The sequence below is a fragment of the Ovis aries genome, chromosome 4 (assembly GCF_016772045.2).
Source record: "Ovis aries strain OAR_USU_Benz2616 breed Rambouillet chromosome 4, ARS-UI_Ramb_v3.0, whole genome shotgun sequence".
Taxonomy (NCBI): domain Eukaryota; kingdom Metazoa; phylum Chordata; class Mammalia; order Artiodactyla; family Bovidae; genus Ovis; species Ovis aries.
Window position 1 is genome coordinate 107,802,200 of NC_056057.1, and position 27,808 is coordinate 107,830,007.

The 27,808-nt window shown below is 43.2% G+C and overlaps 1 protein-coding gene across 1 annotated transcript; it reads right to left on the minus strand.

Moving 5' to 3' along the window:
* On the minus strand, positions 1-26,590 carry LOC132659776 (uncharacterized). Its single transcript, XM_060415183.1, has 2 exons — positions 25,946-26,590; positions 1-9,489 (listed from the first exon to the last, which is right to left on the minus strand). Exon 2 carries the CDS (start codon positions 2,732-2,734, stop codon positions 1,826-1,828), a length of 909 nt encoding a protein of 302 aa, XP_060271166.1. The 5' UTR covers positions 2,735-9,489; positions 25,946-26,590; the 3' UTR covers positions 1-1,825.
* Positions 26,591-27,808: the final 1,218 nt, after the last annotated feature.

Consider the following 27,808-nt stretch of genomic DNA (forward strand, 5'->3'; position numbering starts at 1 on the left):
TTTTCTCTAGCTGCAGTGAGTGGGGCTACTCTCTAGCTGCAGTGCATGGGCATCTCATTGCAGTGGCTTCTCCTGTGGCTAAACACGGGCTCCAGGTGTGCAGGCTTCAGGAGTTGTGGCTCCCAGGCTTCAGAGTGCAGGATCAATAGTTGTGGTGCACAGGCTTAGTTGCTCTGCAGTGAGAGAGTCAATTCCTAGGTAGGTTGATAAGAAGTGCAGGGTCCCCGAGGAGGAGAAAGGGGTCTGGGGCTCTTGAGGAGGAGATAGGGGTCTGGAGTTGTCAAGGAGAAGAAAAGGACAAATTTTTCTTTTTCTTTAAGCCCAGAGCTGATGATTATACAACAAAGCAACTCAGCTTAAACTCTGTACTAAGGATATATAACAACAAGGTATCCTGCTGAGGACATGTTTCTCCTTCTTGAGACCCTTCTGACTAATCCTGTCATCTTAAAATATACATTATGGGAGTGGGTCTGGTGAGACCTTTCAATTGTTAGTTCTATTCTTGTTAATTTGAGATGTATGTTGTAGGAATGGGTCTAGTAAAGTATATAAGGCCTTGATAAGACTAGTGAGGGGGGCACTCTCCCCCTTCTGATGTCTATGGCAGAAGCTTTCTCTGTCGCCCTTCTTACTTTAATAAAACTCTGCTACACAAAAGCTCTTGAGTGATCAAGCCTACCCCTGGTCCCGGAGCTTAATCTTCTTTGGGGATCACTAATCTGACACCATTCACTGTAAGCTATCAGCAGCATGTGGGATCTTCCAGGACCTTCCAGGTTCCAGGATGGAACCTGTATCTCTTGCACTGGCAGGCAGATTCTTTACCACTGAGCCACTGAGGAAGCCCAACTCTCATCTTTTAGGCTATGGACGTTTTTCAGCTGACACTTATAAATCTAAAATGGAAAACATCTCTCTGAGTCCTTTCTTTTCCATATAAAAAAAAAGTTTCGAATTTACCATCACTGTCCATATGACAAGCCCTAGAAAGCAGCTCTCATTTCCAGAACATTTGTGATAAAGGATCATGCCCCATATCATGTGCTTTTTTTAACAGAAAGAATTTCTTCTACTCGGCACTGGAGCAAGGGCAACCTACAGTCAAGTTGAAAAGGACAGACAGAGATACATGTAAAAAACTAGAGAGAAAAAATCAACTGAAAACAAAATCTGAGGAAACAGTAATTAAGGATACTCAAAGAAGAAAACTGGGTTGACTCTTTTTAAAAATTGAATTCAGTTCAGTTCAGTCGCTCAGCCGTGTCTGACTCTTTGCAACCCCATGAATTGCAGTACGCCAGGCCTCCCTGTTCATCACCAACTCCCGGAGTTCACTCAAACTCATGTCCATTGAGTCAGTGATGCCATCCAGCCATCTCATCCTCTGTTGTCCCATTCTTCTCCTGCCCCCAATCCCTTCCAGCATCAGCGTCTTTTCCAATGAGTCAAGTCTTTGCATGAAGTGGCCAAAGGACTGGAGTTTCACCTTTAGCATCATTCCTTCCAAAGAACACCAAAGAATTCCTTCCAAAGAAGGAGATCAGGGCTGATCTCCTTCAGAATGGACTGGTTGGATGTCCTTGCAGTCCAAGGGACCCTTAAGAGTCTTCTCCAACACCACAGCTCAAAAGCATCAATTATTCGGCGCTCAGCTTTCTTCACAGTTCAACTTTCACATCCGTACATGACCATGGGAAAAACCATAGCCTTGACTAGACGGACCTTAGTCGGTAAAGTAATGTCTCTGCTTTTGAATTTGCTCTCTAGGTTGGTCATAACTTTCCTTCCAAGGAGCAAGTGTCTTTTAATTTCATGGCTGCAGTCACCATCTGCAATTTGGAGCCAAAAAAAAAGAGTCTGACACTGTTTCTACTGTTTCCCCATCTATTTCCCATGAAGTGATGGGACTGGTTGCCATGATCTTAGTTTTCTGAATGTTGAGCTTTAAGTCAACTTTTTCACTCTCCTCTTTTACTTTCATCAAGAGGCTCTTTAGTTCCTCTTCACTTTCTGCCATAAGGGTGGTGTCATCTGCATATCTGGGGTTACTGATATTTCTCCCTGCAGTTTTGATTCCAGCTTGTGCTTCTTCCAGTCCAGCGTTTCTCATGATGTACTCTGCATAGAAGTCAAATAAGCAGGGTGACAATATACAGCCTTGATGTACTCTTTTTCCTATTTGAAACCAGTCTATTGTTCCATGTCCAGTTCTAACTGTTGCTTCCTGACCTGCATGTACGTTTCTCAAGAGGCAAGTCAGGTGGTCTGTTATTCCCATCTCTTTCAGAATTTTCCATAGTTTCTTGTGATCCACACAGTCAAAGGCTTTGGCATAGTCAATAAAGTAGACATAGATGCTTTTCTGGAACTCTCTTGCTTTTTCCATGATCCAGCAGATGTTGGCAATTTGATCTCTGGTTCCTCTGCCTTTTCTAAACCCAGCTGGAACATCTGGAAGTTCACAGTTCACGTATTGCTGAAGCCTGGCTTGGAGAATTTTGAGCATTACTTTATTAGCGTGTGAGATGAGTGCAATTGTGCAGTAGTTTGAGCATTCTTTGGCATTGCCTTTCTTTGGGATTGGAATGAAAACGGACCTTTTCCAGTCCTGTGGCCACTGCTGAGTTTTCCAAATTGGCTGGCATATTGAGTGCAGCACTTTCACAGCATCATCTTTCAGGATTTGAAATAGCTCCACTGGAATTCCATCACCTTCACTAGCTTTGTTCATAATGATGCTTTCTAAGGCCCACTTGACTTCACATTCCAGGAGTCTGGCTCTAGATGAGTGATCACACCATTGTGATTATCTTGGTCGTGAAGATCTTTTTTGTACAGTTCTTCTGTGTATTCTTGCCACCTCTTCTTAATATCTTCTGCTTCAGTTGGTTCATACCATTTCTGCCCTTATCGAGCCCATCTTTGCATGAAATGTTCCCTTGGTATCTCTAATTTTCTTGAAGAGATCTCTAGTCTTTCTCATTCTGTTGTTTTCCTCTATTTCTTTGCATTGATCACTGAGGAAGGCTTTCTTATCTCTCCTTGCTATTCTTTGCAACTCTGCATTCAGATGCTTATATCGTTCCTTTTCTCCTTGGCTTTTTGCTTCTCTTCTTTTCACAGCTATTTGTAAGGCCTCCTCAGACAGCCATTTTGCTTTTTTTGCATTTCTTTTCCATGGGGATGGTCTTGATCCCTCCTCCTGTACAATGTCAGGAAACTCATTCCATAGTTCATCAGGCACTCTATCAGATCTAGGCCCTTAAATCTATTTCTCACTTCCACTGTATAGTCATAAGGGATTTAATTTAGGTCATATCTGAATGGTCTAGTGGTTTTCCCTACTTTCTTCAATTTAAGTCTGAATTTGGCAATAAGGACTTCATGATCTGAACCACATTCAGCTCCCGGTCTTGTTTTTGGTGACTGTATAGAGCTTCTCCATCTTTGGCTGCAAAGAATATAATCAGTCTGATTTTGGTGTTGACCATCTGGTGATTTCCATGTGTAGAGTCTTCTCCTGTGTTACTGGAAGAGGGTGTTTGCTATGACCAGTGCATTTTCTTGGCAAAACTCTATTAGTCTTTGCCCTGCTTCATTCCGTATTCCAAGGTCAAATTTGCCTGTTACCCCAGGTGTTTCTTGACTTCCTATTTTTGCATTCCAGTTCCCTATAATGAAAAGGACATCTTTTTTGGGTGTTAGTTCTAAAAGGTCTTATAGGTCTTCATAGAACCATTCACCTTCAGCTTTTTCAGCATTACTGGTTGGGGCATAGACTTGGATTACTGTGATATTGAATGGTTTTCCTTGGAGACGAACAGAGATCATTCTGTCGTTTTTGAGATTGCATCCAAGTACTGAATTTCGGGCTCTTTTGTTGACCATGATGGCTACTCCATTTCTTCTGAGGGATTCCTGCCTGCAGTAGTAGATGTAATGGTCATCTGAGTTAAATTCACCCATTCCAGTCCATTTTAGTTCGCTGATTCCTAGAATGTCAACGTTCACTCATGCCATCTCTTGTTTGACCACTTCCAATTTGCCTTGATTCATGGACTTGACATTCCAGGTTCCTATGCAATATTGCTCTTTACAGCATCGGACCTTGCTTCTATCATCAGTCACATCCACAACTGGGTATTGTTTTTGCTTTGGCTCTGTCTCTTCATTCTTTCTGGAGTTATTTCTTCACTGATCTCCAGTAGCATATTGGGCACCTACCGACCTGGGGAGTTCCTCTTTCAGTATCTTATCATTTTGCCTTTTCATCCTGTTCATGGGGTTCTCAAGGCAAGAATACTGAAGTGGTTTGCCATTCCCTTCTCCAGTGGACCACATTCTGTCAGATCTCTCCACCATGACCCAACTGTCTTGTGTGGCCCCAGAGGGCATGGCTTAGTTTCATTGAGTTAGACAGGGCTGTGGTCCGTGTGATCAGGTTGACTGCTGCTGCTGCTAAGTGACTACAGTCATGCCCGACTCTGTGCAACCCCATAGACAGCAGCCCACCAGGCTCCCCTGTCCCTGAGATTCTCCAAGCAAGAATACTGGAGTAGGTTGCCATTTCCTTCTATGCATGAAAGTGCAAAGTGAAGTTGCTCAGTCATGTCTGATTTCTAGCGACCCCATGGACTGCAGCCCACCAGGCTCCTCCCTCCATGGGATTTTCTAGGCAAGAGTACTGGAGTGGGGTGCCGTTTGACTAGTTTTCTGTGATTATGGTTTCAGTGTTTCTGCCCTCTCGAAACACCTACCATCTTACTTGGGTTTCTCTTACCATGGACGTGGGATATCTCTTCACGGCTGCTCCAGCAGAGCGCAGCCACTGCTCCTTACCTTGGACGAGGGGTATCTCCTCACAGCCACCCCTCCTGACCTTGAATGTGGAGTAACTCCTCTCCGCCCTCTGGGCCCAGGTAGCCACCGCTCCTCAAGCGTGGGGTAGCTCCTCTCAGCCGCCGCCCCTGATCTTGAGTGAGGGGTAGCTCCTCTCGGCCATGCTTCTGCAAGGTCTGTCACAGCTGGCAGTTAGCAGCAGTAGTAGCAACAATGACAACAAAATACCCAAAAGTGTGGAAAGTATAAGGAATGGTAAAAATAGCCTGTTTATCCTTGATCAAACAGTTAACCATTCTAAATTTTAACTTCAGGAAGATCCTTGGAGAAGGAAATGGCTACCCACTCCAGTATTCCTGCCTGAGAAATCCCATGGACAGAGGAGCGTAATGGGCTACAGTCCATGGGATCATAGAGTTGGACATGATTAAGCAACTAAACAAGGCAAGGAACGTATAAAATAAGAGGGATAATAATGCTGATTTTACAAAGGAGTCCAGAACAATGATTAAGATAATTTATATGTGGTAAATGAATGATACAAGACGGCCACTTTGTTATTTTTTTATAAAGTCACATCTGGGGTTGCAACTAAGTTAAACCCCAATCTCCAGAGTTTATAAGATAAATTCACCAAATAAAACCTATGCCACCTTCTCTTCCTATTTTGCAAAGAACTAGGTTAAATTACTTCTGAAATAGAGGCACTATTTCTTTTTCATGTCAGGTAAAAGCAGAGACTTTTCCCAAGGGTCCCATTTTCTGAACTTCAACAGCCATGGACGTGTAAGAAGAGAAAAATAAAAGTAAAGAATAAAATCAATAAAGACCCTGAAACTCTCAAGCCATTAAAGAAATGCTACAGATCACTCAAATCTATTCAGAGCAGGTCTGAACTTGAGACTGAGTCATTGCTCATGACCTAGAATGGAAAGAGTCACTCTCCTGAGAGAAAAAAGGGTGAACTACCCTCCCCCCTTTCATAACCAGTCTAGAGGACCATCTATAAACATGGACACTGCAGGCATTTCCTCGCTGGGCCGAAGACTCAGCTGTACTGGCTAGCATTCCCCACACGTGCCATCCCTAAAAGCTATCAGTAAGTAACACGACATTTTGTTGACACCATGAAAGTGTCCAGGAAGGAACATGACTGGACCATGTGACTATCAATTAGACGTAATTGTCCCCTTTTTTCCCTCCAGAAGTAGCTCCCTCAAAGTCTTTCATCCTCTTATCCCATTCTCGACAAATGGTTCCTAACCCTGACTCACATTTGTCATCATTGGAAATTCTTTCACTGAATGTCTTTGGTATATCCATCAATTGTTTCCTAGATCGCATGTCTTACTCTTTTTCTAATTGAAATATATTTGACATATAACATTGTGTCAACTTAAGATGTACATGTTAACTTGATACATTTATATATTGTAATATGATTGACATTGTAGCAATAATTAACACATCTTTCGTGTTACATAATTATCCTTTTGTTAATAGCCGGAATCATTAAATTCTAGTCTCTTCATAAGATTAATGATTATGATACAAAATTGTTGTCTATATTCACTATACTTGGCATTAGCTATCTAGGGTTTATTTACTACTCATTATAAGTTTGTACCCTTAAACAATATTTGTTCAATCCCCCTAACTCCCAGTCTCCTGGTATTAGAACACATTCTCAAGTCACTTCCTTAGAAAGCTGACCATAAAAAAGCAAATTCTCTCAGCGCTTGAATGGTTGGAAATGTTTCAGGTTGGTTTTTTTTGGTTTTGCGTTTTTGTTCGGATTTTGCCCTCACTCTTGACTGGTACTTTGATTAATTCTCAGCCTAAAATTATGTCCCTTAAATACTTGGAAGAAATTTCATTATCTGTGAGCATTCATTGTTACTAACTGGAAACCAGGCAACATGTGCCTTTGTCCTTTGTAAGTTTTCGCATTTATTTTCTTTCTCTAGAAGTTTTCAGAATCTTCTTGTACGGAGAGAATCACTAGCAGGGCACTACATCTGGATTTAACAGAAAGCAACCATGTAATGACTAATACTTATAACAAAACACAAAGTCTAGAGGCCAGAGAAAACACTCTCAGTTCAGTCGCTCAGTCATGTCTGACTCTGCAATCTCATGAATCGCAGCACATCAGGCCTCCCTGTCCATCACCAACTCCCGGAGTTCACTCAGACTCACGTCCATCGAGTCAGTGATGCCATCCAGCCATCTCATCTTCACCTCCTGCCCTCAATCCCTCCCAGCATCAGGGTCTTTTCCAATGAGTAAACTCTTCGCATGAGGTGGCCAAAGTACTGGAGCTTCAGCTTTAGCATCATTCCTTCCAAAGAAATCCCAGGGCTGATCTCCTTCAGAATGGACTGATTGGATCTCCTTGCAGTCCAAGGGACTCTCAAGAGTCTTCTCCAACACCACAGTTCAAAAGCATCAATTCTTCGGTACTCAGCCTTCTTCACAGTCCAACTCTCACAACATACATGACCACAGGAAAAACCATAGCCTTGACTAGACGGACCTTAGTCGGTAAAGTAACGTCTCTGCTTTTGAATATGCTATCTAGGTTGGTCATAACTTTTCTTCCAAGGAGTAAGTGTCTTTTAATTTCATGGCTGCAGTCACCATCTGCAGTGATTTTGGAGCCCAAAAAAATAAAGTCTGACACTGTTTCCATTGTTTCCCCATCTATTTCCCATGAAGTGATGGGACCGGATGCCATGATCTTCGTTTTCTGAATGTTGAGCTTTAAGCCAACTTTTTCACTCTCCTCTTTCACTTTCATCAAGAGGCTTTTAGTTCCTCTTCACTTTCTGCCATAAGGGTGGTGTCATCTGCATATCTGAGGTTATTGATATTTCTCCCAGCAATCTTGATTCCAGCTTGTGTTTCTTCCAGTCCAGCGTTTCTCATGATGTACTCTGCATAGAAGTTAAATAAGCAGGGTGACAATATACAGCCCTGACGTACTCCTTTTCCTATTTGGAACCAGTCTGTTGTTCCATGTCCAGTTCTAACTGTTGCTTCCTGACCTGCATACAGATTTCTCAAGTGGCAGGTCAGGTGGTCTGTTATTCCCATCTCTTTTAGAATTTTCCACAGTTTCTTGTGATCCACACAGTCAAAAGCTTTGTCATAGTCAATAAAGCAGACATAGATGTTTTTCTGGAACTCTCTTGTTTTTTCCATGATCCAGCGGATGTTGGCAATTTGATCTCTGGTTCTTCTGCCTTTTCTAAAACCAGCTTGAACATCAGGGAGTTCACAGTTCACATATTGCTGAAGCCTGGCTTGGAGAATTTTGAGCATTACTTTACTAGCATGTGAGAGGAGTGCAATTGTGCAGTAGTTCGAGCATTCTTTGGCATTGCCTTTCTTTGGGATTGGAATGAAAACGGACCTTTTCCAGTCCTGTGGCCACTGCTGAGTTTTCCAAATTGGCTGGCATATTGAGTGCAGCACTTTCACAGCATCATCTTTCAGGATTTGAAATAGTTCAACTGGAATTCCATCACCTCCACTAGCTTTGTTTGTAGTGATGCTTTCTAAGGCCCACTTGACTTCACATTACAGAATGTCTGGCTCTAGATGAGTGATCACACCATCGTGATTATCTTTTTTGTCGTGAAGATCTTTTTTTGTACAGTTCTTCTGTGTATTCTTGCCACCTCTTCTTAATATCTTCTGCTTCTGTTAGGTCCATACTATTTCTGCCCTTTATCGAGCCCATCTTTGCATGAAATGTTCCCTTGGTATCTCTAATTTTCTTGAAGAGATCTCTAGTCTTTCCCATTCTGTTCTTTTCCTCATTTCTTTGCATTGATCACTGAAGAAGGCTTTCTTATCTCTTCTTGCTATTCTTTGGAACTCTGCATTCAGATGCTTATATCTTTCCTTTCCTCCTTTGCTTTTCGCCCCTCTTCTTTTCACAGCTATTTGTAAGGCCTCCTCAGACAGCCATTTTGCTTTTTTTGCTTTTTTTTTTTTCCATGGGGATGGTCTTGATCCCTCTATCCTGTTCAGTGTCAGGAACCTCATTCCATAGTTCATCAGGTACTCTATCTATCAGATCTAGGCCCTTAAATCTATTTCTCACTTCCACTGTATAGTCATAAGGGATTTGATTTAGGTCATATCTGAATGGTCTAGCGGTTTTCCTACTTTCTTCAATTTAAGTCTGAATTTGGTAATAAGGAGTTCATGATCTGAGCCACAGTCAGCTCCGGGTCTTGTTTTTGTTGACTGTATAGAGCTTCTCCATCTTTGGCTGCAAAGAATATAATCAATCTGATTTCGGTGTTGACCATCTGGTGATGTCCATGTGTAGAGTCTTCTCTTGTGTTGTTGGAAGAGGGTGTTTGCTATGACCAGTGCATTTTCTTGGCAAAACTCTATTAGTCTTTGCCCTGCTTCATTCTGCATTCCAAGGCCAAATTTCCCTGTTACTCCAGGTGTTTCTTGACTTCCTACTTGGGAGTGATTAAAAAGCTAGGATCCTTCTAGCTTCTTCTCAAATCCACCCTTATCACATTGTTGAGCCTCTCATTCGTGGTCACAAGGATGGCTATGACACTGAGTTATCACCTCTACATTACAGGCAAAACTGGGTATGTGGACATTCCCTCAGGAAATCTGCAGAAGAAATTATTTTTAACTGTGCGTGCTTTCACTCTAAAGAAAACCAGAGAAGTTCTAATCAGAAAGAGGAGAGAATGATCCTGGCTTAGGCAATATCAAATGTCCCATTTGGTGAAAATTGTGGAAGCTTGTCAGTCAAGACACTGTCTTTGATCAGCACTAAGAAACCTTTTGTTTTTAAAAAATAATTGCTTCCTCTCCATTTTCTCTGATCTTGCTCCCTGAAATTCCATTCAGTCAGATTCTAGACCTCCTGGATTAAACATCTGTGTCTGTTACCCATTCTGTTCTCATTTTTATCACTGATTTTTGCTCTGCTTTCAGAGGAATCACTTTGACTTCATCTTATTTTTACTGAAGGTGAAGGTGAAGGTGAAGTCGCTCAGTCGTGTCCTACTCTTTGCGACCCCATGGACTGTAACCTACTAGGCTTCTCCGTCCATGGGATTCTCCAGGCAAGAATACTGGAGTGGATTGCCATTTCCTTCTCCAAGGGATCTTCCCAACCCAGGGATTGAACCCGGGTCTCCCGCATTGGAGGCAGATGCTTTAACTCTGAGCCACCATTTTTACTGAAGTCATATATTAACTGAATGCAATTTTAAATCACATTGTTAATTTCTCAAAGTTTATTTTCAAAGTTCTTATTTTATGAATACTGTATTTTCTCTGCCTTCTCTGAGAATAGAAGTTTGAATTTTTAGGTGTTCTTTGATCTTTATTGCTTCAGGGCTTATTTGCTCTGAAATTTTATCTTGGTCTTCTCATTCAAACTGTGGATTTTGCTATTTCTGATAATCCTTGATTGCTAATTCATGAGGGGAAATGAAAGGCTGCTTTGCATAAGAAGTGTTATTCCCCAGGACAGTCTCCTGAATAGAAAGGCTGATGAAGAGCTCTGCTTTGTAACTGGGTCATCCATCCAGTTCATCAGAATTGGCTTCTGACAAGTGGCTTTTCTTTTAAGTATGAGAGGGAGGAATCTGACATCAGCCTGGAACTATAAAACGTCATAGTAAGAAGGGATTTAATCTATGTGCCAACACCAGCATTATAAGCTCAGGTTCTGAGAAATGTATTCAATTTGTCTAGAGAAGGATTGTCAATATGGGGGCTGCCAATGGTTCTGTCCGTGGGGAAAGGTTGGAAGGGAGCACTGAAGCAGCTACCTGGCAGACAAAATTTTAATGATACCTCTGGTGTGTGCTATGCCTCACTATCCAAAGCTGGGAACCCCACATCCAGGGTTCTCGATCTGGCAAGATGGTCAGCCACCACATCCCAAGAGGTCCACCATGTTCAAATTCTGAGCACCCCCTCCCCACTTTGCCTACAGTACCTTTTCACTGATGATCCACATCCAAGAAATGGAATTAAATCTCTAGTCTACTGTTGGCCATCCCCACTCCTCTCTCTTCATTATTAAGGATTTTCCCCAAATGAAGTCTCAAAAGGAAGAGGGGGCGGGGTAGCAAATGCATCTGTTTGATCTAATATTTAAAATTGGAAACCTTCAACAAGTGTTTTCATTATACAAGAACCTCGAAGTATATTTCAGCAGTTTAAGCTTTGATGTCTACAATATATTATCATGGACAATCTTGTTTTGCCCAAATCTTCATTTTGGATCATAAAACGCCCTCAAACTGGTTTTCTACGTGGAATTTCTAAGGACATTTTTGAACTGGAGCATTAAGCCCACTGATGACAGGTTTACCTTGTTTTTGTTTTATGCCAGCATTTTTCTCACCTGTTAATAGATCTGCTAATTCCATTTTGTGACACGGCTCCTCCTTGGGAAAGTTTATCAACCCTTTAAGTTGATGAAACAGTGGCAGTTCCCAACTCCTTTTTCTCAGTGGTTTCATAGCAAATTTTCAGAAAGCTTAAATTCATGAAAGCTGATTAGTAGGCTGAAGATGAGAAGTTTTATGCATAAATTAAGTCATTAGTTAAATGATGTTTTCCTTAAAGAAAAACATTCATATGGGACCTCTTAGCATGTGCTCTCCATGACAATGTGTATGTCCCTCATCATTATCTCAGGCATTATCTCATAGGAGCTTAAGAATAAACGGAGAAGAAATAAAAGCAGAATGCAGGCCACCCAGCCAACTGTAAGTTGCCTGCCAATAATATAAGAAGGCATGGCGGCTGATTCCCTGAATCTTGTGCCTGTATCACCATGGAGACACTCTCCAAGCCATCAAGCAATGGGATTCTGTGCAACAAACCTAGCTGAACACAAAGATGGAGCTACTAGTGCCAGGAGAATGAGCAAGAGAAGGGGGCAGCTCAAGGGACAAGAAAAGGCAACATATTGGACATAGGCGTCTCTGTTAGAGGAAAGAGGATGCAGGCAGCAACTCCACGGATGGGCAGGACAAGCAGGTGACTGGACATTTACTTGGAGACCACCTTCTACCTTTAACCAGCAGCCAGGCTCAAAGCAGGAGAGAGTATCTTGAGTGGGGTGAGAATAACATGCCATGAGTGCGTTTTCTCAGAATTATGTTTTCATCCACCAGGTGGATGGGGGCAGGGAGGGGGGACTGCTTGACTATTAAACCAATTACTTCTAAAATGTAAGTTGCTTTTTCGCACCCTCGATTTGCAAATTTTAAAATTCATTCCTACTTCCTGTGGGAGCTCATCTGGGATTTCACAAATTCCTCACGGTGCATACATTTGCACATAAACCAAATCCAAACCCTGGACTAGAATCTAGAATAAAGTCATCTCCAGGCAGGGCCCAGTATCAGTGAGAGGCAAGGAACAAGAGGCTGAGATGTGATGAGAATAGATTACAGGGACCCTCAGAAGGCATTGTGGATATTAGAAATGGGGATGATTTATAATGAGACTTTGAAAGAGAACTTCAGATGCTTGAAAAGCCCAAAGCAGGTCCATGTTGCACTTTTCTCTCTCTCCCTGGGCAAACTCCTCCATTCTCATTATTCAGTAAGACCCTCAAAAAGTCAATGACCTCTAAATCTGTCTGCCCCATATCTTACCCATATCTGCCCCAAAACTCGCTCTATCCCCCAAAGTCTTTTATCTCCTTTTTGGATCCAGATTTTTGCTAAACTAATAACTCTTCTCTCTAATTATCCTCTGCCTTGCAAATGAAAGCTCTTTCCATTTTAAGAACTATTATGGCCTTGCATTTATATCTGAGATTAAAAATAACCTTCACCAAGCTGCCTGGAAGATGTGGTTTTCTGAGAACCTGCAGGCCTTGAGAATGCAAATCAGAAAAGGATTCAGTACTTCTAGAGAAAACTGCCATTTGCATCTGCACGCCAGATCCCACAAATCAATCAATGGCTCGTTCAAAGCAGAACCTAGGCGCAGATGGAAAGCTCACATGGAGGTGGATTTGGAAAGAAGAGTGAAAAGGACACAGCTCTGGAAATTGGGATGAATGAGACCAAGTCCCTGTCAGAAGAGAAGGGAGCAGTGCATTCCTCCATATCTAACTCCAACCTGACTTTGAACTGTCTCCATGACATCCCTTTAAGTTCAATGGGTGTCATTTGTAACAGCTAACCCTCCATCCAGGGCTTCCCTAGTGGCTCAGTGGTAAGAACCTGCCTGCCAATGCAGGAGATGTGAGTTTGATCCCTGGGTCAGGAAGATCCCCTGGAGAAGGAAATGGCAATCCACTCCAGTATTCTTGCCTGGGAAATCCCATGGACAGTGGGGGCTGGCAGGCTACAGCCCATGGAATCGCAAAAGAGTCAGACATGACTTAGCAACTAAACAACAACACCCGTCTCATCCACTTTTGTTGAGGAGGGGGAAGATTGGAAGGATTAGCAGTTTCAAAAGACACCAACTGAACTAAGGGAACGTTATCAATACAGTTCAAACTTTCATTAACTACATCCTTTTTAACAGTGTCATTGTTGCCAGGGACACATTGTCAGGCCTGGAACAAACGGAAGTCATTTTTCTGGAAACATGTCAGTGTACTGTGATAGTAATAGCTCACCATAGGCCCAAAGTAGAAACAAAGTCTGGCTTTATCTTGCTTCAGAAAGGTTTTCCTGAAGTCACTTCTGCCTGATCTCAGGTGGCCTCCGCCTGCAGCAGCTGGAATCAGGATTTCAGTTTCAGCCAGAGACTGAGTCTGGGTGGTGGGAGCACTGAACCCTAGCACTAGACCACCAGGGACAGTGGCCAGTGGCAAGGCCCTGCCAGCCCATCCACTGTGTAGAAACAAATTTCCACATACAGACAAAAAGCAGCGAAGCAAGTAAAATGTTCACTTGCAGGTGAAAAAAGAATATGTGTGGATAGACACATGGGCAGGCTCACTCCCCATGGTAGTTTGAGTCACTTTTATGAGGCGTTTCTTCCAGGTTTCCTTTGGTCAATCATCTTGCTGGCCTGGTCCTGAGTTCGTATTTGATGTCTCTCAGGATCCTCATGTGTACATCCACATCTTTTAGCCAAGACGGATTGTAGTGAAGAGGCCTATGGGTAGTTGACATTCCGTCTAGTCAAGGCTATGGTTTTTCCCGTGGTCATGTATGGATGTGAGAGCTGGACTGTGAAGAAGGCTGAGTGCTGAAGAATTGATGCTTTTGAACTGTGGTGTTGGAGAAGACTCCTGAGAGTCCCTTGGACTGCAAGGAGATCCAACCAGTCCATTCTGAAAGAGATCAGCCCTGGGATTTCTTTGGAAGGAATGATGCTAAAGCTGAAACTCCAGTACTTTGGCCACCTCATGCGAAGAGTCGACTCATTGGAAAAGACTCTGATGCTGGGAGGGATTGGGGGCAGGAGGAAAAGGGGATGACAGAGGATGAGATGGCTGGATGGCATCACTGACTCGATGGACATGAGTCTGAGTGAACTCCAGGAGTTGGTGATGAACAGGGAGGCCTGGCGTGCTGCGATTCATGGGGTCGCAAAGAGCTGGACATGACTGAGCGACTGAACTGAACTGAACTGAACTATGAGGTGACACCCCCTCTCTCTTGACCTCCAAGGAGCCTTGCTGCACCTGTGTAGTCAGGAAGGTCTCCTTAACTTTAAAAAAGAGGAATATGTGGTTGGTAGGGTTAATGGCAGCCTCCAGGAGGGCTATGCCAAGGGGGACCTTTTAGGACTACTGCTGCCAGTAACCCTGTCCCTGTAGTGAACCCCTGCTGACCCGCACCTCACAGGAGACACTCCAACACTAGCAGGAAGAGATGAGCTCAAGTCCTTCTACTCCATCGTCTTGAATCAGAAGCCTAGACTGGAACTTACATCATCATTATTCCTGACTCTCAGTGCTTTGGATTCAGACAGGAATTACAGCACCATATTTGCTTGGTCTCTAGCTTGCAAGTAGAAGATTGTGGGACTCTTCAGCCTGTATAATCACGTGAGCCAATTCCTCTTAATAAATCTCTGTGTTTAAAAAAATGAGGATTATGTGACCTTTTATCTACTATTTATGTAGGACCCAGCCTCCTCCATCATTTTGCTTTTAGGGAGTTTCTGCTATTATGGAGTTTCTCTCCACAAGGGGGAAAGTCTTCAGCCTGGGCTTAACTATCTCCTGCCTCAAATTCCCCCTGAAAGATATGAACCCCAGGAAATCTTTATTAGGAAGATGAAGGACAAAGGTCTGTCTTCTGTAGCTTCTTCTGGCTTGTAAACCCTATCTAGTTGGGGTCACAAAGCTCTTGCCCTGTCTTGTTAAGAGGCCCAGGATGATTTCTGTTATTATTCCAGCAGGATCTTTTCCAAGGGGTGGCCAAATCTCTGCATCACCATCAGCTGATCTAGGAAATCATTGTGTCCTTAGAAAGAACAAATTAGACAAGTAGATTAAGAAAGCAGAGGCCAAAGATAAGTAAAAGAATTACTGTAACCAGGGGCCCAAGCAGGAGTAAGAACCAGGTTACATTTCATAGCAATTTTGATCCTGGTCCAAGTAGAGTAAGCACTTGGGTTACCCTATCCAAAGGAATGGAACCATTTGGCATGTATATGTACAGTTTTCATGTCCTCTTCTATTGGCCTAGTATGATTGATGTAGGTATAAAGAACCTAGCTAGAAGTAGCTGGATAACCTGAATGTTATTAGACAAAATAGATGTCATTTCTTTTCAGGAGAATCAGTCTGAAACCCAGTCTGGATCTAGAGCTTTGGGAGACTTGTAGCCAGACAGCCAGTTGTCTAGTTTTATCTAAGTAGGTTTTACCTTTTGATGTGCTATTAACACAGAGATAACAGGTGCTATTTGTCACTACACATGTCTTTCCTTTTCTAACTAACATATGATTCAAAGCAATGTCACTGTCTAAAAATATAATCGATACAAAGGTAAGGTTGTAGTTACCAGTTGCTGGCAGACGTTGTTTTGAGAGTGACTGGTGGCATCTCAAGTCTAATACATCTCAGAAAACTCAAGCTCTTAGCAATACAAGAACTTGTCCAAATCACAACCATAGTGTCACCTAACTATTTCCTTGACTATTGGAACCACAGCCACTCCATTTTGACTTTTAATTGTAATTTTCTCCTTAATAGCCAAAGCAGATGTCACCATCAATGATGTTAGTGCTTCTCTAGGTATGAGAAGATGCAAGAATTGGGACTCATAAAATCTTCTCCTGAAAATATCTATCTATTTAATGGCCTGTTCTGCCAGTTTTTTCCAGAGCACAGAGTTCCTCATTCCAGTCTCCACCCTGAACTCGTTTTAGGGGATACTGAAGGTCAGCAGCTGCAGTGGCCATGATTTAACCTTTGGAGAGGTAGTGGCAAGTGCCAGTTTCCAGCTGGCTGACCCCTTCAGGGTCATAAATACGACCACGATTTGGGGCACATTTGATGATCATTTTGTCCCAAAGTGCTAGGAATTCTCATTCTCAGGTCTGGGGAAGATTTCACTAATAAGATACTCCACGTTGTGTTACTGGACTAGGCCTTGTAAGTAGCACAAGTCTCTGGACCATCTACCTTACAGGCCTCTTATGGTCCAGGAAAATATTCCCTCTTGTTGCTTCCCCCCATATTTAGAGTTACACTGTTATAATTCTTGATCTCATATGGAACTACATATCATCATTTTATCAGAGGCTCCGTCACACATTTGGAAATGGAAGAAACAGCAAATTTCTGAAACAGGTAGCATAGAAAATAATATAACTAGCAGCATTATTAAGGTCATAAAGAAGAATTTAAGTCAAGAACTTCCATTAGGTGTAGCAGAGTATATACCCAGTATGACCTGACTTAGTCTGTTCTGTACTAGTCCTTATCTTAAAGGAAAACTATGTATTGGCATTGCCCATAGGTACCCAGCTTACTTTCGTAATGTAACTAGACTGATAATCTTTAGTATGATTTAATTTTTCCAACACAGAGGAGCTTAAATTACCATAGCCTGGTGTTAACTACATAAATCCATCCCCTAATTGTGCAAGGTTTAATTTTTTGGCTAAAATTTTGCCTGTTACTCTGATTGAAATTGAGTGAAAGAGGAAAACTCATAGTTATGGTCAAGGTCAGAGCAGGTATTATTAACGGGATGGGTGAGGGGATCCCATCTAGTAATATCAAAAGTGACCTAAAAAGGACTATAATTTTTTTAAATTAAATTTTGTTGAGGCCAATGAGTTAGAGCCTAGGAGTGGAGAAATCCCTCAAGGTAACCCAAAAGTACTACGCACAGGTAACTGGCTACAAACCCAACAACTCGACTGATTGTTAAAACTAACATCGGATCAAAGTGCAAGTTGCTCAGTCATGTCTGACTCTTTCTGATACCATGGACTATACAGTCCATGGAATTCTCCAGCCACAGTACTGGAGTGGGTAGCCTTTCCCTTCTCCAGGGGATCTTCCCAACCCAGGGATTGAATCCAGGTCTTCCACATTGCAGGCAGATTCTTTACCAGCTGAGGCACCAGGGAAGCCCAAGAATACTGGAGTGGGTAGCCTATCCCTTCTCCAGTGGATCTTCCAGATGCAGGAAGGGTTTCCTGCATTTCAGGCAGATTCTTTACCAACCAAGCTATCAGGGAAGACTGACATAGGATCATGCCTATGATAGAAAAACATTTCATTCATTCACAAAGGTCCAAGAAGTCAAGAAAACATTATAAATGATCATAAGAGTCAGGTCAAGGACCTTGGGCAAGCTGTCTACTTCTGATGTCATCTTCTTCTCATCCTGGTGTGAGTATCATCTCTCCTCTGAGCATTGTTTAAAGGTGATTTTGAGGTCAGACATCTTCTTTATAGGCCAGTCCAATGCATGGGGCCTTTTGTGAGTTGAAATTAATCCAAGAGTCGATTCATGCCAGTTTCATTGTGCATGAGCTAGTTAGGAGTACCTGATAAGGGTCCTGCAGTCCAGGGTGAAGATAGTTCTTTGAGTTCAGTTCAGTTCAGTTCAATTGCTCAGTCGTGTCCGACTCTTTGAAACCCCATGAACCACAGCATGCCAGGCCTCACTGTCCATCTCCAACTCCTAGAGTCCACCCAAACCCAGTCCATTGAGTCGGTGATGCCATCCAACCACCTCATCCTCTGTCATCCCCTTCTCCTCCTGCCCTCAATCTTTCCCAGCATCAAGGTCTTTTCAAATGAGTCAGCTCTTCATATCAGGTGGCCAAAGTATTGGAGTTTCAGCTTCAACATCAGTCCTTCCGATGAACACCCAGGACTGATCTCCTTTAGGATGGACTGGTTGGATCTCCTCACAGTACAAGGGACTCTCAAGAGTCTTTTCCAACACCACAGTTCAAAAGCATCAATTATTCAGCACTCAGCTTTCTTCACAGTCCAACTCTCACAGCCATACATGACCACTGGAAAAACCATAGCCTTGATTAGATGGACCTTTGGTGACAAAGTAATGTCTCTGCTTTTTAATACGCTGTCTAGGTTGGTCATAACTTTCCTTTCAAGGAGTAAGCATCTTTTAATTTCATGACTGTAATCACCATCTGCGGTGATTTTGGAGCCTGCAAAAGTAAAGTCCGCCACTGTTTACACTATTTCCCCATCTATTTGCCATGAAGTGATGGAACCAGATGCCATGATCTTAGTTTTCTGAATGTTGAGCTTTAAGCCAACTTTTTCACTCTCCTCTTTCCATCAAGAGACCCTTTAGTTCTTCTTTGCTTTCTGCCATAAAGTTGGTGTCATCTGCATATGTGAGGTTACTGATATTTCTCCCAGAAATCTTGATTACAGCTTGTGATTCATCCAGCCAAGTGTTTCTCATAAGGTACTCTACATATAAGTTAAATAAGCAGGGTGACAATATACAGCCTTGACGTACTGTTTTTCCTATTTGGAACCAGTCTGTTGTTCCATGTCCAGTTCTAACTGTTTCTTCTTGATCTGCATACAGATCTCTCAAGAGGCAGGTCAAGTGGTCTGGTATTTCCATCTCTTTCAGAATTTTTCAGAGTTTGTTGTGCTCCACACAGTCAAAGGCTTTGGCATAGTCAATAAAGCAAAAGTAAATATATTTTGGGAACTCTCTTGCTTTTTTGATGATCCACCGGATGCTGGCAATTTGATCTTTGGCTCCTCTGCCTTTTCTAAATCCAGTTGAACATCTGGAAGTTCACGGTTCACATACTGTTGAAGCCTGGCTTGAAGAATTTTGACCATTACTTTACTAGCATGTGAGGTGAGCGCAGGTGTACGGTAGTGTGAGCATTCTTTGGCATTGCCTTTCTTTGGGATTGGAATGAAAACTGACCTTTTCCAGTCCTGTGGCCACTACTGAGTTTTCCAAATTGGCTGGCATATTGAGTGCAGCACTTTCACAACATCATCTATTAGGATTTGAAATAGCTCACCTGGAATTCCATCACCTCCACTAGCTTTGCTCATAGTGATGCTTTCTAGGGCCCACTTGACTTCGCATTCCAGGATGTCTGGCTCTAGGTGAGTGATCACACCATTATGATTATCTGGGCTGTAAAGATCTTTTCTGCATAGTTCTGTGTATTCTTGCCACCTCTTCTTAATATCTTCTGCTTCTGTTAGGTCCATACCATATCTGTTCTTTATTGTGCCCATCTTTGCATGAAATGGAAAGATGGTATCTCTAATTTTCTTAAAAGCATCTCTAGCCTTTCCCATTCTATTGCTTTCTTCTATTTCATTGCATTAATTGCTGAGGAAGGCTTTCTTACCTCTCCTTGCTAAGCTTTGGAATTCTGCATTCAAATGGGTACATCTTTCCTTTCCTCCTTTGTCTTTTGCTTCTCTTCTATTCACAACTATTTGTAAGGCCTCCCCAGACAACCATTTTGTCTTTTTGCATTTCTTTTCCTTGGGTCTTGATTCCTATCTCCTGTACAATGTCACGAACCTCTATCCATAGTCTTCAGGGACTCTATCAGATCAAATCCTTGAATCTATTTGTCACTTCCACTGTATAATCATAAGGGATTTGATTTAGGTCATACCTGAATGGTCTAGCGGTTTTCCCTACTTTCTTCAATTTGAGTCTGAATTTGGTAATAAGGAGTTCATGGTCTGTGCCACAGTCAGCTCACAGTCTTGTTTTTGCTGACTGTATAGAGCTTCTCCATCTTTGGCTGCAAAGAATATAATCAATCTGATTTTGGTGTTGACCATCTGTGATGTCCATGTGTAGAGTCTTCTCTTGTGTTGTTGGAAGAGGGTGTTTGCTATGACCAGTGCGTTTGCCCTGCTTCATTCTGTATTCCAAGGCCAAATTTGCCTGTTATTCCAGGTGTTTCTTGACTTCCTACTTTTGCATTCCATTCCCCTATAATGAAAAGGATGTCTTTTGGGGGTGTTAGTTCTAGAAGGTCTTGTAGGTCTTCATAGAACCGTTCAACTTCAGCTTCTTCAGCATTACTGGTCCAGGCATAGACTTGGATTACTGTGATATTGAATGGTTTGCCTTGGAAACGAACAGAGATCATTCTGTCATTTTTGAGATTGCATCCGAGTACTATATTTGGGACTCTTTTGTTGACTATAATGGCTATTCCATTTCTAAGGGATTCTGGCCCACAGTAGTAGATATAATGGTCATCTGAGTTAAATTCACTCATTCCAGTCCATCTTAGTTCGCTGATTCCTAGAATGTCGATGTTCACTCTTGCCATCTCCTGTTTGACCACTTCCAATTTACCTTGTTTCATGGACCTAACATTCCAGGTTCCTATGCAATATTGCTCTTTACAGCATCAGACTTTACTTTCATCACCAGTCATCCACAACTGGGTGTTGTTTTTGCTTTGGCTCTGTCTCTTCATTCTTTCTGGAGTTATTTCTCCACTTATCTCCAGTAGCATACTGGGCACCTACCAACCTGGGGGGTTCATCTTTCACTGTCCTATCTTTTTGCCTTTTCATCCTGTTCATGGGGTTCTCAAGGCAAGAATACTGAAATGGTTTGCCGTTCCCTTCTCCAGTGGACCACGTTTTGTCAGAACTCTCCACCATGACCCATCCATCTTGGGTGGCCCTACATGGCATGGCTCATAGTTTCACTGAGTTAGACAAGGCTGTGGTCCATGTGATCAGATCGGTTAGTTTTCTGTGATTGTGGTTTTCAGTCTATCCGCCCTCTGATGGAGAAGGATAAGAGGCTTATGGAAGCTTCCTGATGGGAAAGACTGACTGAGGGGGAAACTGGGTCTTTTTCTGATGGGCATGGCCATGCTCAGTAAATCTTTAATCCAATTTTCTGTTGATGGGTAGAGCTGTGTTCCCTCCCTGCTATTTCAGTTCAGTTCAGTTCAGTCACTCAGTCATGTCTGACTCTTTGCGACCCCATGAATCGCAGCACGCCAGGCATCCCTGTCCATCACCATCTCCCGGAGTTCACTCAGACTCACGTCCATCGAGTCAGTGATGCCATCCAGCCATCTCATCCTCTGTTGTCCCCTTCTCCTCCTGCCCCCAATCCCTCCCAGCATCAGAGTCTTTTCCAAAGAGTCAACTCTTCGCATGAGGTGGCCAAAGTACTGGAGTTTCAGCTTTAGCATCATTCCTTCCAAAGAAATCCCAGGGCTGATCTCCTTCAGAATGGACTGGTTGGATCTCCTTGCAGTCCAAGGGACTCTCAAGAGTCTTCTCCAACACCACAGTTCAAAAGCATCAATTCTTCAGCACTTAGCCTTCTTCATAGTCCAACTCTCACATCCATACATGACCACAGGAAAAACCATAGCCTTAACTAGACAGACCTTAGTTGGCAAAGTAATGTCTCTGCTTTTGAATATGCTATCTAGGTTGGTCATAACTTTTCTTCCAAGGAGTAAGTGTCTTTTAATTTCATGGCTGCAGTCACCATATGCAGTGATTTTGGAGCCCCAAAAAATAAAGTCTGACACTCTTTCCACTGTTTCCCCATCTATTTCCCATGAAGTGATGGGACCAGATGCCATGATCATCGTTTTCTGAATGTTGAGCTTTAAGCCAACTTTTTCACTCTCCTCTTTCACTTTCATCAAGAGCCTTTTTAGTTCCTCTTCACTTTCTGCCATAATGGTGGTGTCATCTGCATATCTGAGGTTATTGATATTTCTCCCAGCAATCTTGATTCCAGCTTGTGCTTCCTCCAGCCCAGTGTTTCTCATGATGTACTCTGCATAGAAGTTAAATAAGCAGGGTGACAATATACAGCCTTGATGTACTCCTTTTCCTATTTGGAACCAGTCTGTTGTTCCATGTCCAGTTCTAACTGCTGCTTTCTGACCTGCATACAGATTTCTCAAGTGGCAGGTCAGGTGGTCTGGTATTCCCATCTCTTTCAGAATTTTCCACAGTTTATTGTGATTACAGTCAAAGGCTTTGGCATAGTCAATAAAGCAGAAATAGATGTTTTTCTGGAACTCTCTTGCTTTTTCTATGATCCAGCAGATGTTGGCAATTTGATCTCTGGTTCCTCTGCCTTTTCTAAAACCAGCTTGAACATCTGGAAGTTCACAGTTCACAGTTCACATATTGCTGAAGCCTGGCTTGGAGAATTTTGAGCATTACTTTACTAGCGTGTGAGATGAGTACAATTGTGCAGTAGTTTGAGGATTCTTTGGCATTGCCTTTCTTTGGGATTGGAATGAAAACGGATCTTTTCCAGTCCTATGGCCACTGCTGAGTTTTCCAAATTTGCTGCTATTTACCTGAGGCCAACTATGGTAGAGGTAATGAAGATAATGCTGACCTCCCTCAAAAGATCCCATGCATGTACTACTACAATCAGTGCCCCCTACCCTGCAGCAGGCCACCATGACCCACGCCTCCACCAGAGACTCCCAGACACCCACAGGCCAGTCCGGGGCAGTCTCCTATGGGGTCACTGCTCTTTTCTCCTGAGTCCTCGTGCACAAGGTTCCGTTGTGCCCTCCAACAGTCTATTTCCCAGTCTTGTGTAAGTTCTGGCAGCCCTATGGTGGGGTTAATGGTGACCTCCTCCAAGAGGGCTTATGCCATACCCAAGTCTGCTGCACCCAGAGACCCTGTCCCTGCGGCAGGCCACCACCAACCCGTACTTCCACAGGAGATGCTCAAACACAGTTCTGTCTCAGTCTCTGTGGGGTTCCTGGGTCCTGGTGTGCACAAGGTATGTTTGAGCCCTCTGAGCATCTCTGGAAGGAATGGGGTTTGATTCTAAATGTGAATTCGCCCCTCTAACCTTGCTGGGGCTTCTCTTTTGCCCTTGGACGTAGGGTATCTCCTCACAGCTGCTCCAGAACCTACCGTCTTACTGTGGTTTCTCTGACCTTAGATGTGGGGTATGTCCGCACGGCCAGTCCAGCAAAGCGTAGTCACTGCTCCTGACCTTGGACCTACTATATAGCACATGTAACTCTGCTCAGTGTCATGTGGCAGCCTGGATGGGAGAGGAGTTTGGGGGAGAATAGATACATGTGTATGTATGGCTGGGTCCTTTCACTGTACACCTAAAACTATCACAACATTGTTCATTAATCAGCTGTGCCCCAAGACAAAATAAAAAGTTTTTTAAAAAAATTTCATGGCTTACTCTTAAAAAGGTAAATAGGTGCAATTTTCCATTAAGAAAATCTTTACTTTGCAATATACCATTAATACTTTAATGATTTTTATCAAAAATCTTGATAATTTTTCCCTTCAATAAACACTGATAAATATACTGGGACTACCAAACCACTGTGAAGTAGCTACAATTTATCTATAAATACTGTATTTTTTTTTCACTTGAATGTAGTATTCGCACATTTTAAGAAAATATGATATAAAAAAAATCACGTGAAGGAAAGCCTCAAAGAAATATGTCACTAATTTCTGAACTGGCAACCAAAGAGCACAGTAAATAGAAACGTCTCTAAACATGATGCAAATGTAGGTGGAGTAACACAGAACATCTAGGCACTCACACCTACCACATCTCTATTTTCATCCATAACGTATCATTCTACATAGCTTTTTCTTTTGGGAAGAGTAATCTAAGTACATTAGTCAGAGCAACAGCAATCTCTTCTGGGGCCACAGAATGCAAATAACAACCCCCACAAAAAAAAATTTCTTTAAATCAATAAATAAAATGCAAGTGCAGGACACAAGGCAAATAGCATCAAACACCCAGACAGATGCAGGAGACTGAGGCTCCAGGGAGAGAGCGAAATGATCTTAAAGCAGGGCAGTAAATGAAGAAAGCAAAAGGCCTCTTCTATCTGACTGATTTATGCTCCCAGAGAAAGGCAATTAAGCAACTCTTCAGGGAGAGTCATGTTATGAGAGTCCCGAAGCTCACTGGTATCTCATTCCATCTTCATGGTAACATTTCTTATCCTCAGTCACAGAGTAAGGTTGGTTCTACTCCTCCCACCACAAACCTTGAAAATCTGGCACCGAAATAACCTCCCTGCTTCCTCCATCACGACCCAAAGCCTTGGCACTCGCTTCCCAGAGCTGAACTGTTCCATAACTTTCTGGGCCACTTTCTGACGCAAATCTGTGTGATGACACCCCCAGCCCACATCTAAAGCATGACTTTATCTCTTGCCTTCTTCCGGCCTTCCCTCCTTCTCTCCTCTTTCCTTCCTACTCTCCTTCCTTCAACAAATCACTCACCAAGAGCCTCACATGTGACCGGGCACAATCTCCTTAATTTAGAAAATAAGAAATTTACCACGTTCAATTTTAAAGTAAGAGGTACCCATTTCCAGGAAGGTAGCTAGAAATACAGAGACAGAACCCAGCTTCCACTGGATATATCTACCCACCCACCTAAGGAAAAAGGAAAAAATCCAGGTTTTTTGTTTCATTGCCCATCCTGGGTAGATTCTTGGGCATGAAGACGACAGGGTGCACCCCCAGGGGTAGATACATAAGCAACATCCTCCTTCCCTTATCTGCCAGGAACCTGGAGTAAAGCTTTCAACGTTCATTCCTGGGATTCCCTCATGGCCCAGTGGTTGAGAATCCACCTTGCAATGCAGGAGACTTGGGTTCAATCCCTGGTCAGGGAACTAAGATCCCACATGCCATGGAGCGACAAAGCCCTCAAGCCACAGCTAGGGAGTTCCTGCACCACAACAAAAGATCCTGCGTGCTACACCTAAGACTTACGCAGCCAAATAAATATTCAAAAAACAAAAACTTCATTCCTATTTGAACCCGAAGAAAAGTGAATTCTGTTTCACTACTCCCTGCCTCTCCCTACACCACTATTTGTGTTTTTAGATTTATTTATTTTAATTGGAGTATAATTACTTTACAATATTGTGATGGTTTTTGCCATACATCAATCTGAATCATCCATGGGTACACATGTGTCCCCTCCCTCCTGAAACCCCTTCCCCTTCCCTCCCTTCCCCTTCCCTCTCTTCCCCTTCCCTCCCTTCCCTTTCCCTCCCCACCCCTTCCCTCCAGGCTGTCAGAGCACAGGGTTTGGGTGCCCTGCGTCATACATCAGCCTTACACTGGTCATCTGTTTTACATATGGTAATGTACATGTTTCAATGCTATTCTCTCAAATCATCCCACCCTCTCCTTCTCCCACTGAGTCCAAAAACCTGTTTTCCATGTTTCCTTTGCTGCCCTTACACCACTCTAGAGCCGCGTTGCTCCTCTCTGGACGTGGAGCTCAGCTGAGGGCTGGGCCCACTTCTCCAGCTTCATATTTCCCCAGGCTCTACACTGATGCGGAAGGAACACAGCACTTTGTCTTGTCTTACTGCCTCGTCCTCATTTCCTGCCGCGCTCTTTCCTGATGACTCCACTCCATTCAAACAGACATCCCAACACCTCTTCTCCTGCACAAAACATGCCTCTTGTTTTGCCATCATCTCCAAAACAGCAACAACAAAAACAAAACCATCTAACCCCAGATCATTCTCTCTCTCCTTCAGAAACAACTGTTAATATCCCGGTTATTTTTGACTGCTTCACATAGTCATTATAATCATATATAAATATCCCGTACGATTTAAAAAAAAAATGATGTGTACTCACAGTTTTTAGTCTTTGTCCCTGGCTTGGTCCACTGTGTTCCAGGGAGCAGGTTCCTCCAGCCACAAGCAGAGAGAAACTTGGGTTTCACCATCTCCTTGGTGTCCTTGCTGCTGCTGCTGCTGCTAAGTCGCTTCAGTCGTGTCCGACTCTGTGCGACCCCATAGACGGCAGCCCCCCAGGCTCCTCCGTCCCTGGGAATCTCCAGGCAAGAACACTGGAGTGGGTTGCCATTTCCTTCTCCAATGCATAAAAGCGGAAAGTGAAAGTGAAGTCGCTCAGTTGTGTCCAACTCCTTGCGACCCCATGGACTGCAGCCTACCAGGCTCCTCCATCCATGGAATTTTCCAGGCAAGAGTTCTGGAGTGGGGTGCCATTGCCTTCTCCCCTTGGTGTTCTTAGGAAGCCCACAAAGAAAAAGAAAAAAAAAAGGAAGCCCACAAAGATTTCTGGCAGTGGTTTCTGGGTTTGGGCAGGCCATACATTGACATACTGGGAAGTATGTTGGCTGAGCTGGGAGCTAGAGGTGTGACCTGAGCCCTTCCTTCAGGGCCACATGCCCCAGCTTATCGTGCCAACACAGGCTGGAAAGACTGTTTATTTCTCTTTCCCCATGTAAATGCCAGTAGTCATCAGTCCAGGTCTCTCTAGCTTTCTCCCACTCTTCTCTAGTCTCCCATCCCCTCCCTCCTTCTCCAAATTTCTAGGTGAGAGAAAAATCATCTGGGAAAACCATGGGCTTCCCCACTCAGCTGCCTCTCAGTTCTAGTAAGAGAGTTCATGGGGTGAGTGGGTAGAATTTTGAAAGCTCACGTCCCTCATAATCATCTTGTACCACGTTTCTTCAATGAGCTGGATTCTTCAAGGGACCCTGGGAAGTGACATTCTCTTGTCCCATCACTGCCTGTGGTTTTACAGTCTAAACAGTCCTTTTAAAGCCTTGAGCAGCCTTCCAGGCAGAGCCCATGGCTTTCCAGACAAGTCAGGAATTAAAATAGCATCCATTCAGTTCAGTTACTCAGTTGGTTCCGACTCTGCGACCCCAACTACAGCACGTCAGGCTTCCCTGTCCATCACAAACTCCCGGAGCATACTCACACTCATGTCCATCAAGTTGGTGATGCCATCCAGCCATCTCATCCTCTGTCGTCCCCTTCTCCTCCTTCCTTCAATCTTTTCCAGCATCAGGGTCTTTTCAAATGAGTCAGTTCTTCACATCAGGTGGCCAAAGTATTGGAGTTTCAGCTTCAACATCAGTCCTTCCAGTGAATATTCAGGACTGATTGCCTTTAGGATGGACTAGTTGGATCTCCTTGCAATCCAAGGGATTCTCAAGGGTCTTCTCCAACATCACAGTTCAAAACCACCAATTCTTCGGTGCTCAGCTTTCTTTATAGTCCAACTCTCATATCCATACATGACCACTGGAAAAACCATAGCCTTGACTAGATAGACCTTTGCTGGCAAAGTAATGTCTCTGCTTTTTAATGTGCTCCCTAGGTTGGTCATAGCTTTTCTTCTAAGGAGCAACCATCTTTTAATTTCATGGCTGCAGTCACCATCTGCAGTGATTTTGGAGCCCCAAAAAATAAAGTCTGACACTGTTTCTCCATCTATTTGCCATGAAGTGATGGGACCAGATGCCATGATCATCGTTTTCTGAATGTTGAACTTGAAGCCAACTTTTTCATTCTCCTCTTTCACTTTCATCAAGAGGCTGTTTAGTTCTTCACTTTCTGCCATAAGGGTGGTGTCATCTGCATATCTGAGGTTATTGATATTTCTCCCGGCAATCTTGATTCCAACTTGTGCTTCATCCAGTCCAGCATTTCTCATGATGTACTCTGCAGAGAAGTTAAATAAGCA

Coding starts and splice junctions, on each gene's coding strand:
- LOC132659776 (XM_060415183.1), bottom strand. CDS start 2,734: ATGAACAAAGCTAGTGAAGGTGATGGAATTCCAGTGGAGCTATTTCAA.